The sequence below is a fragment of the Athene cunicularia genome (assembly GCF_003259725.1).
Source record: "Athene cunicularia isolate RWA chromosome 7 unlocalized genomic scaffold, athCun1 chr7_part1, whole genome shotgun sequence".
NCBI classification, from domain to species: Eukaryota; Metazoa; Chordata; class Aves; order Strigiformes; family Strigidae; genus Athene; species Athene cunicularia.
In genome coordinates, this window is record NW_020799107.1 from 29,934,575 (window position 1) to 29,949,475 (window position 14,901).

Consider the following 14,901-nt stretch of genomic DNA (forward strand, 5'->3'; position numbering starts at 1 on the left):
CTCTAATGAAAATTTGACAAAAATTAGACCCAAGTCTTTCTTCAAAGTTTCAAAAATTCTGACTATATTTATCTTCATAATCTTTGTCTGGCTCTGACTTTCACCTGAAATACTCCAAACAAACAGTAGGGGTCAATGCCACAGTTAGATAATTTATTTTCAAGAACTGTGACTCCTTCTACTGTGGATTGTAACCCCATCCTGCCTCAGGGAATTAATTCCCCATTCAACTTCAGTAGGTAGTATCTTGTGCTTCCAGTGGGGTAGGTAATACCAACAACACAGAGATATATTTTGAATTGCTACTACCAATTGTTGTGTTCTCAAGTATTTGCTCTCTAGAGTACCCAAAATGCTCAAGCAAACTGCAGGTCTATTCAGATTTTTTTAATTTATTTTTACCAGTGATGTCATTTCAAGGACAAAAACCTACCTGCAGTGATGTCCCTGATGTCAAAGCTCAACATGCTTTTATTAATGAATCTTGTCTTTTAGTTCAATCAATGACATATTAAAGATAACATCTGAAAACAAAAACTTTCCAGTTCAATAAAGTATTTCCTTTAGGTGAACTGTCCATGCTTTCATATACTCCCTAAACTTGAGAGCTTTAGACCAGAAGTGCTTGTTTGATTTATTTAGGAATTGCTAATGATAGAAATGACCACTGGAAATCCACTACAGTGAATAAACGTATTTGCACACAGAAATATCTGTGTCAAAACCAAAATCCTTTTTCTTCGTATTGAAACTTGAGTATAAATTTAAGAATAGACTTGAAACCTTCTCAGACACCTCTCAGCAGCCTATTTAGGTGAATATATGCTGAGATTGTGGTTTGTGGGAAGCTGGAGTATATATCATTAGCAAAAAGCATATTGAATGTTGACTCGTTTCTCTAGTAAATTTGTCACCCATTTGGGGCAACAAAGAGAAAAGGAAACTGGACCCAGAGAAATGATTATTGTGCAGCTTTTAAACACAGTGTTTGGTAAATCACCGAAGTGTTGATGTCTGAGAAAATGGCATACTCCATCTTTCCTCCTTCAGCTTCAGCATGGGTTTATATCAACACTGAAGGAAGATATTATTAATTACAACTAACTTTTCTCTTAATTACAGATAGATGGTTGCTAAAAACAAACCAAGGTCAGGAACATTTTTAATTTGTGTAGGGACCTCTATAGCTAAAACCACTTTTGCTCCTTCAAGGTGCCTGTATTTTAGCCATTAGAAATGAATATTAGAATCAAGGAAAGTGTCTTTGGTATGGCTGTTACTGTATACCATAGTATTCTCATGTGAAGTTGTCTGCAAGAATGAATTCTTCAGTAATTAGCGTTTGCTTATGCCATGGATTTTTGGCTTTTCCCTTAAAGCTGTTTATCAATGAAAACCCTTAATACATTATAATTAATACAATCACACTTTTCCAGGAGTGGCTGCTAATTTGAAACAGTACTTGAAATATAAAACATTAAACTTTCTCAAAAATGCTTCTTTCTTCTCAAGATGTCCAATTATTAACTTCTCAATGTAAAGGTGTCATTTGTAACTGCCTTGTAATTTTTTGGCCACTGTGACAATGAGGAAATTCCAGACAAACACTGACACTTCTACTCCCTCGGGGGAAACAGAATTCTTTTTCTTTGTAAAATGAATGCTTTTTTATGTTTACATGGGAGCAATACTGCCAGAAGCTTGACACATCGTCTTTGCATTCAATAAAAGAATTTTATTTATAGGAATATTTAGAGACCCTTCTGTACCTGTCTGAGCTGCAGAGTCTCTCATGACATGAGAGGAGAGTCAACCTTTTTATCATGTCCTTCCTCTTACTAGGTACTTTAGCATTTCCCACTTCATCATTCTTTCAAAACCCAACTGCTTTATTGCAAAGAGCTTGGGGAAGGAGCTCTGAAGATGACTGGACCTGAAAAGTGATACCCGTGGATTCTTAAGGTCTCCTGTCTGTGGGAAGTGGAAGCACAGATAGCATCTGTGCTGCCAGGGCCACATTTGGCATCCTCACTGACAGTACAGCAAAAGCATCCAGGGTATAACATATTTTTGTTTTAAAATTTTAGAAAATGTTTTAAATATATACTTAAGTTAAATATAGCACAATATAAATGACTGCTTCATATGGAAACAATCATGTGTTCCTGAGACACAGGTATACTAGAAGGGAAATTTTATTACTGTGCATTCTTGTATTCTTTCAATTTAGCAAATCCAAAGAGTCAGCAAAATACTTAAATTTGTTTAGATCAACAACTGGCAATAAATTAAAAACCTAGCAACTGGCATTTTACACTTTTTTTTTAACACACCCAGAAGTATCTCATTATTAGAAAGTGATGAACCAGCATTGTCTTACATGATACCAACCTTGAAGACTGTTCAGTTACATGTATCTTGTTTATTAGCTAACTGGGCATCTGATGTCAATTTAGGCATTTTACAGCAACATGTGCTTTTCCTATTATGTAAAGAACATCTTCCCTCCTTAATCATAGCCCTTCTACATCTTCTATACATTCAGCTGTATTTTGTTAACAGTTTGGATCAAACCCAGTAGAAAAAAGTCATTAAAGTTCAGCTACAAAACCACAGTGAACTTTGTATTCTTAAAACAACTGTTTACGACGGTGAAGAATGCAGTAAGAAATGAATTTATAGCCTACTGAAATTTTCACGATTTCAAAGATGTTCCTGTTCTGGAAGAATCCCCAACATTGAGAAACTGTCCATGAAAACAACAGATCAAAAGCCTCCACCAGGAACATAAACTGCTCTCTTTGATCAGACTAAGGATCTGGCTCACTGTCGTGCTTGACAGCACTGAGGCACAGCATTTACAGAGCTGTCCTTCACGTATTATTCCCTCCTGATTCTGAAAATCAGGAGCGTAGGAGCTGCTAACAAAGAAAGCCAAATTTGGCACTCTCACATTTCAGGTAATTCTCCATACCAACAAGTTCTTTATAATTTTCAAAAGTTGTTCCTTGTGTATGCTTTTGACTAAAAATCACAAGCTGACATGGGAAATGTTCCAAATGAGTGTTTCTTAAAGCTGCATAGTTTCCTTTATATCAGAAAAATGTCAGAACCTCTATCAAGGAATTTGGTAAAAGAATCTGAACAAGACCTAGGAAAGCTTGTTATCCATAAAGAGCAATGCAGACATGCAGCAGCAAAAATACCGATGTAAGATAAACCATAACCTGATGAGAGTGGAATAAAACAACATGATACTGATTTAGGAGTATTCAGGAAGTGCACTTAGATTCACGCATCTAATTTCCCAGGCTTGGGCTTGTCCTGCTGAAATAAGTAATGACTGGTACATTCTGCATTAGGACTCACTGTGCTAATGTTAACAAATTTGCTTAGACTTCTATTCTTTCTACTGTGCCAGTACTACCTATTGCGTATAATGTCATCAAAGTTTCCTGACGTTAACAACCTCAGGGCAAACTCCTTGAGTTATTCTAGATGGTCTGACGCAGGGGACTAGGGATAGGTGGCATCCTGGGTTGAATCTTTAAGAGACAGCACTGTCTAGGGAAAAGAAGATGCTTTTGGCAACTGGTATAATTCATATGATGGAAAGGTCTTTGTACAAGCTATAGGAAATTCCCAAGGGTAGCACTGCTTGGCATCTCAGTAGCACTACTGTGGACTTGTATAGACCTGGGCCACAGATCTACCAGTCACTTTATTCCTGTCATCAGCCCTGAAAAAAGTGAACAAAAAAGTCTTTGCAAAAAAGGACTTTAGTGCACAAGAGTGCTGGACCCACAGTGATGACCTCTGCCAGCTAACTGAGGGCCTTGTGAACTCAAGGCACAACTGAAATCTGACTTGGGGAATGCCAACCAACCTGCTCCATAACCACTATGTCCTGTCAGAGACTCAGACTGGGTGCCTGTGGGAGAAGCAAAATAATAACAACCTCAAAAGCCACCTGCATGACATATTACAGGACATAATAACAAAATAATGTATCAGAATACATAGCAATTAGGTCCTAGCCACAACCACCAATTACACTGATGAACACCAAGGAAGCACTGGTATCTTTTCAGAAAAAAGGTCTGCAAATAGTTGTTTTCTCTTGCTCACTATCTGGAATAAAAAATTAAACCGAAATAATTCACATCAATCCAAAGTAAAAGTTTTAAGAATTTTGGGGCAGAGGCAAAATAATTATTTCAGTTTGAGGAAAAATAATTCTGAACAATCTTAAGTGAGTTATTCTCTTCTGGGCAATTTCTAGTAACAGAAAGTAAGTTCTTTATTCACAGAGTGAGGAACATGAATTTCTCTTTTCAGGGCTAGTGCCTACCCACTCAGAGAATCCTCTGAGACTCTTACACTGCACTGTTGAAAGTTTTTGTTATTTAGTTGCTGTAATGAAGCCAAGTTATGGCTGGGTTCTTAGAGACGGAAGAGTTTAAGGATCTTTTCTGCAAGTAAGACAGCCAGAGTTTACTTGGCTGAATTTGGGACTGAGAAGGATGTACAAGTCAATAAAGCATGCAAACATTTTCCCATTACCCCAAAGAGAAACGTGTTTTGACACGATACCTCTGTTCAGCCCCACTTACTCGGTTGACAGTATTAGTGAAATGAAAGAGTTTCTGGCTAGCAAAATCACTTCCAGTGTCCTGAAAACACTGAATCAGATTTTAACTCTTGCAGTCTTTGACTGCAGATAGAACTTGCTAAAGGAGAATCTTCTACATTCAGAGTCAGTTCCTTATATTGGTGACATACTGATCTAATACAGATCCCCAACAGACTTCTGTTTTGTCCTCCATTGCCTATTACATATTTCAACATATACTGCAGTTAAAAATTAGTACATGTCAATCAAGAAGCAGGGTAGATGGTGCTACCCTCCTGAGAAACATAGAGCAAAGGGAACTTTATTTTCAGTAACATCTTTAAGGTCTTCTGAACAGACACTTGGTTTGCTACTCCTTCTGGTTTAGTTTATTCCAGTAACTATTCCGCTACTCAGAATTTTATTCTGTATTTTACTAATTCAAGGCCAGATGACAGAGTTACAGTACATCAGTATTATTCCCACTGAACATATCATGCATAACAACCCTCAAGTTAAACCACTATCTGTAACCCATTGGTTTTGGAGAGTGAAATGATCTCTTTTTAGCCAGATTCCAAAGCCCTTATGTCAAGCATTGCATTGATCCACAGTTGGTAATGGTATGTACTCATCTTCTACACAGTTGGTGAAATTAGGCTATCCAGGAACAGAGCTAAATGAATGCTAAAGCTGACATGAGGTGGGCAAACAAATAAAGTAATGAGAATTAAACACGTTTTTTTCCAAGAACTGAGAAAGCAATAAAATCCAGTGTAAAATATAATTTTGTACCTATCACATGACTCTGACATGTAGTCCTTGTCATGGTGTCCTCCTCTTCTTCTTGCAGATTTTCTGTGACTACTTTAGCCTGTACATAGTACAACAACAAAAGTGAAGAACATCTGTGACTCTGTTTATGTTGCTTCATGATAACTACAGCATATCTTTTCAGAAATAAACCAGAGTAAAGTTACAGGGCATATATAGCCTGTCTCATTCTATGAATGATACCTGAGGATATCAACTGTACCTTAATGCAAATATGCAGCACAAAAAAATACTCTTGGAAGATGCAATTCCAAAAAAGAAGTATTTTTCTGCATTTTAAAAAACAAACCCAAACCGCTCAGTTTTCCTGACCTCTTGTTTGTTTCTCTCTAGAAATACCATGTTTCACATTCTATGCTAGAAGCAAAGTGAACTCAAGATGTGATGTGGTATCTCTGTAGTTCAGTTTGCAGACACTGAACTTTGGCATTTTTGTTTCCACCTTTGTTTAAAAGCATCCATTAGCTAACAAAGAGAAAATTTCATTTAAGAATGCAGTGCACACTAAGAGCTTGTATGTGTTATTCAAGTATGTGCTATGCAAATCCCCATGATATTCTATTTTTTCTCATGAAAGTGTATTTTCGCTCTGTTCTGCATTCCTGGTTTCCAAATGTATATATAATCGGAGTATCTTCCTAACATACAGTGAAAACCCCCTCCATTACATGCCATCAGTGCCCATAATTTAGATCCTGGGACACATTTTTCTGCCATGCTATATAAATCAAACAAGAATGAAGATACTTTCAGGGTGATGAGAGGAGGAAAGCCAGCACTGCAGAAAAAATTACTTTCAATATCTCAGAGATCTTAAATTATTTGTTAATCACTCTCTGCTGTTTTAATCTATTTACAGCACATTCACAATACTATTAAATGTGTTCTGTTATCTAAACCAGTAGAATTTATCATAATCTGCATGACATATCTTTGATCACAGTATATATTCTGCTTGTCTGACTTACACAAGTAGCCCTATTGACCTCTTGTGACTAGCCTCAGTAAGACTCTCTATATTTATAAAAGTGTATTTATAATCTCAATCCCAGAGATTTGATTACATTTTTTCTTCTGAAATGACGTTCTTCAGGCTAAAGAAAATTAAGAGGAGAGTATGTGATCATTTGGCATCAAATTACAGGTAGCACAATTTCTCACATTTGCAGACTGCATGGCGGTCTGTGGCTTGCTGCTGATGTGACATTTCACAATATTAGGATAGATCTCTGGGTATTCCCCAAACACACTGTCTGCAGACAGACAGTGCTATACAAAACTCCTGGTGTCTTGATTTTGGTGCCACACTTCTACCTCACAAAGTAAAGCCCGTGGCTTTTCTAAATTACACTGGGCTGTAATAAAATCACAAAGATGAAATGAAGCAGTGCAGCACAAAAATGATTGTGTCTCACCTTAAGCTCCAGCCAAGGACATGAAAAAGTATTGGAGAATGTGGAATATCCTTGGTGTGGGCTAAAGGATTATGTATTTCTGTTGGCTGGCCTTTAGAGCAAAGTGCTTTTTTGATGAACACTAACGGGAAGCATATCCCTCTGAAGGTGAATGCACAAGGCTGCCATTGGTGGAACATTGCTTTTTCCATAAATTCAGTGGCAGTCAAGCAATAACGTTCTTTCCATGAACAGAATTCAGAGGTAATTGGTGCATATGTTATGGCATAATAGTGCCCCAAGTCTTTACCTGGCACATCATAAGAGAAGAGACGTAATCATCAAAAATTAAATAGGCTTTAAAGGGAAAACTTGCTAGAAAATTAATGTTAAAAAATGTTATGTTCAGGTTTAAAGAAGCAGTATATGTATGATATGCAGTTTTGAAATACAGCAGATTCAGCACTGAACCCGTACGACTGAATGCACTTTCCATTGTTCAACAAAGAAAAGAAATCTTCTTAGTTTAGGGCTTTTCAAAATATTTATGCTTCTTTCTCCAAAAGCATTAAATTTGTCTTTTTACAAGCAAAAAAATGCACAACAGGCCATTCTACTGCATGTGACCATTTTCATTCTCAGCTATTACTCAGTCTTTTGCAATCTGCTTCAAAGTAAGAATAACTGGAAATGATGGCAATAAGATGCATGAACTTTGAATTTAAAGACTTTCTATTGTTTTTCTTGCAGCAGTTTGGAGGACAAGATGAAATATCACATACTGTGGAATCTTAAGGTATATCTCTTTCATAAATTAGCATTAAGAACTGTAAGCATGGCTTTAATCTTGTTATTCTAGATGTCCTCAGTCTTTTGGCAGTAGATATTTCTTTCAGGAATTAAGTGCCACAGAAAACCACAATATGAAACTCAAAAAAATGAAGCATATAATGTAATTAATCTTCAAAAACAATATAAAAATATATTCCTGATTTATAAAAAATATATTTACCCTGATTCCCAGTGAACAAAAGTGTGTATGTTATAGGACAGGTAATGCCTTTTCCCCATGACTAACATGTCCTTAAAAACCGAATAGTATAATTAGCATTTCTCCATTATTTATGTGTATTAAGGATAATCTTTGTAGTTCTCTGATAAAATGAAGTGTGTTTCTTGAAGATATAACCGAAGTCCTAAATGACTATTATTGCTACAGTTAGAAAGACTTCACAAAATGACAGACAAAAAGCACAGCAAATTATTGCAGCATTAGAAAATAATAAGTTAGAAAGAAATGTGTAGAAGCAATGTGTAGAGTTTTTTGTACTTCTGTACAGTGAAGATATACCCTAAGCTGTCAGGACCATATTAAATGGGGCATAGTTAAACTGAGTGGCTCTGATAAGGGGCTCTGCTTTGCTATCAAAGTTCTAGATCAGTTGGATTGAATTTCCTGCATATTGCACATTTCCAGACTTTCATTCTCTCTGTTTCCTTTCAGTGACACTACAAGGACAGCCTTAGATATGCTTATAATTTGTGGTTTTATAATGCAGGAGACATCTACATTTTCAAAGAAGAGATGATACCACAGGAGTCAGGAAGAAAAAGTTTTCAAACACATTCATTCTGCATATGTTCCCCATAAGTTTTAAAAACTGACCTTGCAGATGTTCTTAGGAAAGACGTCTGCATTGAAGTAGAAAAACATTTGCCTCAAGTCGAAACCATGTGTGGGATACTTTAACCTTAAGCATCCTAAACGTCAGTACTAAGCTAAGGGTTTTTCCAGTTCCCATTATGAAGCTTTTTGAAATTCGTTTTACCCTTGAAACACATCCCAAAGAATTCGTATTTCAAATTCTCTCACATGAAATAGTTGCATGTGCTGTACTTCGATAACTCAGTTTTATCAGAACAACAAAAGTAATAGCCTCAACTACATGTTCGGTATTATATTTGGCACAAATTTTCAGACAGTTCTGTGAAAAGTGTGATTACTGTTAATAATCATAATAATATGGTTAAAGCAGCTATCAGGAATGAGAAAAGAATGCTCACTGAGTTTAAACATCTCTGTTCTCCTGGTACTTGGACTTTAAAACAACACATGAAAGGCCCTTGCTAGGCAAGAAATTGCTCACTGAATTCTAAGGTTAATTATTAGAAACTTCACAAGGAAGGGCACCCATTCAGCCTGACTTTAGGCTACAATCCTAGACTGCATACGCTTCTTGATGCAGAAAATCTAGCCACTCACATAACCTTTCAAGAACCAGAATCTAGCAGCTAACAGAAAATAAAATGATTTTTCTTCTAAACGGCAACATTCCTACTCTCTGGGTAAAGTAAAGTATCAGGTATAGTTAGTACCTTATTGAGTCATAAAACTAACTACAGGGCATTAACAGGGAGATTTTCCATGGTAGAAAGAGAGACATGGGTCAAATGTACGTTTTTGCTTTTGAAAGACTCTCTCTTAAGTGACAAATATTCCCAAATGTGGTCAAATACTTTGCTTTTTCCCCGTCAGCAGTGCACTTTTTAGGCTTAATGTTTTCTATAATGTTCAGAGGAATGTTCAACACTGGCATGCAATTTTCAGGGAAAGGGGAAAAAATGAAAAAAAATAAAATAGTCCTATTATTTCACTCTACTACAGTACGATTATAGCATCGTTGTGCATATATCTCCACTGGAATTGAATTGCCAGCAGAAGCAGTAGGATCTTCATGACTAGCTGTTTAATCTGGCCTACAGTCAAGCTGCTAACTTTTGTATTAATTCACAATTCTCTAGCTACACAAAATCTTTCTATCATATATAAACAGTTATTATCCTGTTTGTCTGTACTGGCAATAAGGAACACATCCAGAAGTTAAAAAGAAGGTAATAATGTTTTCGTGTACTAAAGCACTTACCAGGGTCTGATTCTGCATTTCCATATCAGCTTTTGTGTTGCTGTTTTTCTTGTGGTTTCCTTGAGAGCTGATGGAGTTGCCGTGAAGAGAGGAGCCCTGGGAGCTGCCCTTCGACACACTCCTGTAGGAAACATTATTTGATCCACTTTCTGTCTGCTGAGCTGCTTTCTTATCAACTCTGCAGGTAGAGAGTGATTCCTCTGATAAATTACATTGCCCTTCTTCAATCACTCTACTTTTCCATTCCTTTAATGTTTAAAGTAACCTCTCTGTATCTTTCTGTCTCTAGACCTTTGAGTGATAAATGTTTCTAACTAGCCTTGATCAAATCTGTCACTTGCAATTTCAGGTAGTATATCAATTTAGTCTTTCACATATAATGATTTATATTATATTTGGGACTGCTGTGGGGCAAACGTGAAAACACAGTGTAACAATTGGTAAGTTCTTCAGTGGCCAAAGGTTTTGGTAGCTAGGAATGTAATTAATTCTGACTAGTTACCAAATAGATGTTTGGTGGCTATAATATATGGAGTACATTAAAACACGTACCTAATTATCCTCTATCTTTACACACCATCTGCCTAGATTCTTGATTTCTGGAATGATCTGAATTTCTATCAACTTGGATGTAACTTGCTATTCTTTAATTTCAAAGTCCATTGGTTTGGTTAACAAAGTAACATGCACGAAAATATCACCTTATTATCAATGCTTTTTCCTGTAAAGTCCTGATAGTGTACTCACTGTTTGCTACTATGCATTCTTAGTCTAACAGGAACATACATTGAATTTAGCATCTGGGCACCTGTAAAGCGACAGTGTAAAACAACACATCCTAAATTGTGTTCCAGAGTTTTACCTGTTTAAAAGCTCTTTCATAAAACTGTCCTTTGGTGAATATGAAGCTGTGGTGGAACCTCTGCCTTGTTCACACTCAATCTCACTAGGTATGTCTTGTGACGGTTTCATAATTTTGCTTTCCATGACATCAGCTAAAAAGTCACCGTTGTCTGTTTTCCTGTTAATATCATTTTCCATGTCACAGTGTTGTTCAGTTTTCTTTTTTTCTTTTCTTCTTTCTAATTTTGCCTGCTTAATTCCAAATCCTGAAACTTTTACATCTTTTTTTTCTACCTTTGTTTTAGGAACATCAGCTTTCCTGTTACTCAGTGCTGGGAGCTTACTCTTTCGAAAGCCAAACCAACTAGCTATAGAGGGGCCAGTTTTTTGTTTAGTCTCTGCAGTGGGAGATTTGGTTTGTCCCTGACCCTTTTGCACATTTTCTTGAATGCATAACATGACTTTCTCCTCTATTGTAGGTTGTAGAGCCGGTGAACTCAAAACATCAGTAACCTTTTCAGAGGCTTCTGCTAACTTTAAAGACATTTGCTGTCTTTGTGACTTTGTTGCTTCCAATTTATGAGGACACTTTATTCCATCTGAGCTCTGAAACGATGAAATTTGTTTGGAAGATACAGTAGCTGACGCATCTAACTCCAATTCTGCTGGCAGAACACTTTTTTTACTCAGAGCTTCATGTTTAAAAGTTTCAGTGCTTTTCTCACTCTGGACAGATAGACTGCGTGCATCTTTCTGAGAAAATGGTTTGTTTCCATCACATTTTGAAGTGTTGGGAAACAAGTCCACTTTTGAAGACGATCTGAAGGGCAGTTTGCTTGGGCTTCCATGCTGGCTATTGCAATTACTTGTATTTACAAGAGGACCCTGTCTAGAGGAAGAATTTTCTGTGGTTTTAGGAGTATATGAAAGAGTCTCTGGTGTCACTGCTGACCCAGGAATGGCCTTGATTTGAAGTCCTTCCATGGCTGAGTTCTGCCTTGTTAGAGAATTTCCTCTATCAGAAGTGTTTGTAATAATCTGAGTCCGTACTTTTCCGAGACCTTCTGTCACAGGGACAGATGGCTTTTCCCCAGTATGAATGCTAAAACTCTGACTACGAGCTTTTGCCCCATTCATGCCCAGAGCTGGCTTCAAGTGCGACTTGTTGCTAGAAGAAACAGATCTCTTCACTAATTTGTTTTCTAATCCATCTACTCTGTCTACCACCAAGTTGCAGTCTTCATGTGAATGAGGTGATGCTGTATCCATACCAAGTCCCCCAGTAAAATTATTTTTTACTTCAGTATCAGACTTAGAGTCTTTTAATTCAACATCCATTGCACTTCTAGTGGTTACACATGCAGATTCATTTTGCTTGTACTTACTTGAACTCACATTACTTTTGGAAGCTGCATTTATACTGTCTTTTTCCTGCTTCCCTGGTACAGTAGAGCTCTTTCGGAGAAGCTGGGGAGATTTGACAAATAATTTCAGTCCTACAGGGAGACGGGTTTTCATTCCTTTCTCATTACAGTTTTGGGTACCATGTGCGGTGTCACTACCATGAAACAGTGTTGACAACGGGGAATTGTTTACCTGAGATAGTAAAGGCTCACTTGTGCTTGTTGTATGACATTGAGGAGTTGCAGGGAGAATGTTTGGCATCTTTTGTGGCTGATCCACCCCACTGTCACTGGAAATATCTTTTTTGCTGGAATATGTGTCTTGTGACAAAGTTGTTTCCAGTGACGGATAACCTAGAGAAGAGGATCTGGCTGTTTGAAAATCTGTGTTGGAAAATTCACAATTCCTGTGGAGACCCAGCTGATTAGGGTTTTTTGGGCAGACTTGTTTTGTGGAAACTTTGGAAAGTCCTTGGCATGCACTGTGGGGTTGCTGAGATATGCACTTATTTTGCATAATTGCTTCTGTATTTTCTTGAAGGCAAGATAATTCAATTTTGGCCCCAGAAGATACACTTTTCACTTGCATTTCATGACTAGATTGATTATGAAAGCCAGAGTTCACAGTTCCTTTTAATGGTGATGACTTCAGTATATTTTTTGCTGTTTCACTGGGAGCAGCTCCTCCTAACTTTACTGCTACAGGTGGTGAATGAGCATAACTAGGCCGAACCAACAGGGATGTTGACCTGCCTGGAGGAAGGGGTGGGGATGGTGATCGGGCTTCTACAGTTGCTAAATCACAATGAAAGTCTCTAGTTGGAGGTTCTCCATAGTCACTGGGCTCTGTAAGGTGCTGAGGCAACAGTGGTGATGCTGGACTCTGACTCTTTGGATACTTTGACCCACTGCCTCTGCTTGGACGTTTCAAGCCAGGCAGAAGGTGGGCAGGGGGCTTTGGGACCTGGAAGTCGACTTTTGAGTCAAAATTACGAGGTGGGCTTTGTGCCTTTTTGAATCTTGAAAGCTTTACAGGTGGCAGAGCAGGTGATTTTTCAAGGGTTGCAGGGCCCACTGGTTGAGGTACAGATGCCTCCTCACCCTCCATCATAGCAGATTTTTGTGGAGAAAATTTACCTCTGCTAGGTATTTTAGTCAAGTTTGGCTTTTGACTGATTCCTGCAAGCACAGTGGAGCTTGAATTGGCCTTGTATGAGACATCATACACTGGTTTCACTAGTTTTTGTCGTGGAGTATTTTGCAGTGTCACTCTTCCACATTGTGAAGATTCACTGTAGGTCATGGGGACAACTGTATTTTTATTACCTGTGTTATCTGCAACAATCTGTTTCTCGGTTTCATCTTCAGGTCTCTCTAAAGCAGTGTAGTTTCTAGCATTTGTTCCTGTCTGCAAATCAGTCATTCCCTGAGGTATAAGTTCAGTATATTCTGTACTGGACCTCGTTTGTGCCTGGTTGATTGAAATTTCATTTCTTGTTACAGTGACAACTCCAGTTTGATGTGAGCTGAATTCAATAGGCTCACCATCCTCAGCATCAAATATTATGGTAATGCACTCTTCAGAAGAGGTCTTTTTTATAACCTTTTGTTGTTTAATGAAATTACATGTCTTTGGCCTAATGTCTGAGTGAGCAGATACTCGTTTTTCCTCTTTATCAGTAGATACAAACTGAGAATTCTCCGTTACTTTAAGCATGTCAGAGGTCTTTGTGTACTTCTCATTAAAAGGAGTTGCTAATAAATCTGATGGACTTTTCTCATCACTGCTTTCTATATGCAATTCATCCAAGACTTCATTGTCATCAGTATCTGAAAGTTGAAAATTAAGGTCCTTCCAGCCTTTATTAGCATGGCTTTGATTTAACTGTAACTCAGGCAGCTTTGCTCTGGTGCACGATTTTACTTCTGCCTGAAATCCACTGACAAAACTAGTCAATTTTTCAGGTCTTTCCTTTGAATTAAAATATGAACTTCTTTCTGGTAAATGTTTCTTATTAGGATCCCAGTCAAAGAGACTGTCAGAAATGCTGTGAGTTAATTTGTTACCATAGGTCCTGCAGTCTTTGCTTGGTACTTCCTGCAGCAACAGTAAAGATGAAGAGTCATCATCTGCATCATCATGCGAATCTGAATCATAAGAGAAAGTTTTGTTATGTTCAATGCAAATACTTCCCATTTCCATTGGCTTACAATGAGTCTGTTCATTATGGCTGCCACATTTAACTCCAGGGGAATATATTCCTTCATTGGAGTTCATGCAATCTTTGTAACCCCATTTTGATATTACTGAAGGTGATTCAAGTAGTATTTTTTGCTTCTGTAATTTCTTCAGCCCTTCTAAGATATGATTTTCCTTGATACGAGTTGGAGGTAGATCATCTGCAGGACTTGAGAGGTTGCTTGGGAGCGAAGACCCGATGCTTATTCTTTTATCCCAGCTCATAGATGACTGTTAAAACAAAATAAAACTCACATATTACTCACAAGTGCTGTTATAAAAAGCGTTACCATTTTAGTAAAGAGATTTAGGAGTTGCATAGGGCATTACATTTCATCCACTGCTATTAATAGCAATGTTCTTTTTTAATAAAGGATTTCATAGTGGTGTGAAGGCTGCAGTGAAAGCACCTCAAGGAAGAACAATATGAATGGAAGGATTAAGATAAAGAAGAAGAACAATTTGGATTGTGAAAGACAGAATAAATGTCAGAATAAATGAGGAAACTGTGAGCAAATTGGAGTGATAAAGGAATTGTTAACAAAAATTAAAAAAGACTGAGAAGGAGTAAGACATTGGGGAGAGGAGCCTTACTGAGTTTAGTGACAACTGTTTTAAACATAAAAGAGAGAAGAAAGTGAAAAAAAAAGCC

General features: G+C 37.4%; 1 protein-coding gene across 11 annotated transcripts in view; it reads right to left on the reverse strand.

The window, feature by feature from the left end:
• NCKAP5 (NCK associated protein 5) overlaps positions 1-14,901 on the reverse strand; it is a 384,106-nt gene that overhangs the window by 48,317 nt on the left and 320,888 nt on the right. For 9 of the 11 annotated variants that reach the window (XM_026852923.1, XM_026852921.1, XM_026852922.1 and 6 more), the window contains 3 exons: positions 10,627-14,480; positions 9,765-9,942; positions 5,408-5,486 (listed from right to left, as the gene is read on the reverse strand). In XM_026852923.1, coding sequence (XP_026708724.1) covers positions 5,408-5,486; positions 9,765-9,942; positions 10,627-14,480 — 4,111 coding nt within the window. The remainder of the gene's footprint in view (positions 1-5,407; positions 5,487-9,764; positions 9,943-10,626; positions 14,481-14,901) is intronic. The other 2 variants (XM_026852927.1, XM_026852932.1) reach the window with 2 other exon arrangements.